This window comes from Entamoeba dispar, genomic scaffold (assembly GCF_000209125.1).
Source record: "Entamoeba dispar SAW760 scf_1105229459779 genomic scaffold, whole genome shotgun sequence".
Taxonomy (NCBI): Eukaryota; Evosea; order Mastigamoebida; family Endamoebidae; genus Entamoeba; species Entamoeba dispar.
The window spans coordinates 1-2062 of NW_001853863.1; the positions used below are offsets into that span (position 1 = coordinate 1).

Genomic DNA, 2062 nt, shown 5'->3' on the forward strand with positions numbered 1-2062 from the left:
CTATATGACATCTATTACTATATTTTTACATCTATTAAACTTATATATTCCTTTTATTATACTTTTAGTGTACACTCTATTCTTTTATATTATCTATACTATTTTATACTATTTTATACTATCTTATACTACTTATACTACTTATAGTGTTTTATACTATGTAACTACTACTTCCTTTCCTTATATTCTTACTATCCCTATTAACTTTATTACCTTTATTACCTTTACTACCTTTACTACCTTTTATTATCTTTACTTTTGATATATGTGTTCTAGATATCATCCACCTCTGTACTTATGTACTTATCTGATAATGGGCATATGGCGCAATGGAAACGCATCAGACTTCGGATCTGAGGATTGCAGGTTCGATCCCTGCTATGCTCGTCTTTTTATCTATAACTTATCCTTATATTATATATACACCTTTATCTATACTATTATACTTATCCTATTTATATTATATATACTATACACTATTCTATTTATACACTATACTTTATATACTATTATTATTTTTATTATTTATAGACTATACACTATTCTATTATCTATACTTTATACTTTATACTTTATAGACTATAGACTATAGACTATTATTATATTTATACTTTATATTTTATATTTTATACTTTATATTTTATATTTTATACTTTATACTTTATAGACTATTATTATATCTATACTTTATACACTATAACCTATTAATATAGATATACACTATTATTATATGTTTCCACTATTATTATATCTATTTTTGTTTTTATTCTATGTTATTGTTTGAATAGGGACGTAGCTCAGTTGGTAGAGCGTAAGTCTCATAATCTTAAGGTCGTGAGTTCGATACTCACCGTTCCCACCTTTTTGTACATCTATATGACATCTATTACTATATTTTTACATCTATTAAACTTATATATTCCTTTTATTATACTTTTAGTGTACACTCTATTCTTTTATATTATCTATACTATTTTATACTATTTTATACTATCTTATACTACTTATACTACTTATAGTGTTTTATACTATGTAACTACTACTTCCTTTCCTTATATTCTTACTATCCCTATTAACTTTATTACCTTTATTACCTTTACTACCTTTACTACCTTTTATTATCTTTACTTTTGATATATGTGTTCTAGATATCATCCACCTCTGTACTTATGTACTTATCTGATAATGGGCATATGGCGCAATGGAAACGCATCAGACTTCGGATCTGAGGATTGCAGGTTCGATCCCTGCTATGCTCGTCTTTTTATCTATAACTTATCCTTATATTATATATACACCTTTATCTATACTATTATACTTATCCTATTTATATTATATATACTATACACTATTCTATTTATACACTATACTTTATATACTATTATTATTTTTATTATTTATAGACTATACACTATTCTATTATCTATACTTTATACTTTATACTTTATAGACTATAGACTATAGACTATTATTATATTTATACTTTATATTTTATATTTTATACTTTATATTTTATATTTTATACTTTATACTTTATAGACTATTATTATATCTATACTTTATACACTATAACCTATTAATATAGATATACACTATTATTATATGTTTCCACTATTATTATATCTATTTTTGTTTTTATTCTATGTTATTGTTTGAATAGGGAACGTAGCTCAGTTGGTAGAGCGTAAGTCTCATAATCTTAAGGTCGTGAGTTCGATACTCACCGTTCCCACCTTTTTGTACATCTATATGACATCTATTACTATATTTTTACATCTATTAAACTTATATATTCCTTTTATTATACTTTTAGTGTACACTCTATTCTTTTATATTATCTATACTATTTTATACTATTTTATACTATCTTATACTACTTATACTACTTATAGTGTTTTATACTATGTAACTACTACTTCCTTTCCTTATATTCTTACTATCCCTATTAACTTTATTACCTTTATTACCTTTACTACCTTTACTACCTTTTATTATCTTTACTTTTGATATATGTGTTCTAGATATCATCCACCTCTGTACTTATGTACTTATCTGATAATGG

The 2062-nt window shown here is 24.1% G+C and overlaps 1 protein-coding gene across 1 annotated transcript, besides 7 other annotated features; it reads left to right on the top strand.

The window, feature by feature from the left end:
- Positions 1-85: 85 nt before the first annotated feature.
- Positions 86-131: a microsatellite.
- Positions 132-432: 301 nt separating this feature from the next.
- Positions 433-615: a microsatellite.
- Positions 598-732: a microsatellite.
- Positions 733-957: 225 nt separating this feature from the next.
- Positions 958-1003: a microsatellite.
- A 301-nt stretch (positions 1004-1304) lies between these two features.
- Positions 1305-1487: a microsatellite.
- Positions 1470-1604: a microsatellite.
- Positions 1603-2007, top strand: EDI_318060 (uncharacterized protein; the record flags this gene model as incomplete). Its single annotated transcript, XM_001736386.1, has 2 exons — positions 1603-1650; positions 1675-2007. 2 exons carry the CDS (start codon positions 1603-1605, stop codon positions 2005-2007), a joined length of 381 nt encoding a protein of 126 aa, XP_001736438.1.
- Positions 1831-1876: a microsatellite.
- Positions 2008-2062: the final 55 nt, after the last annotated feature.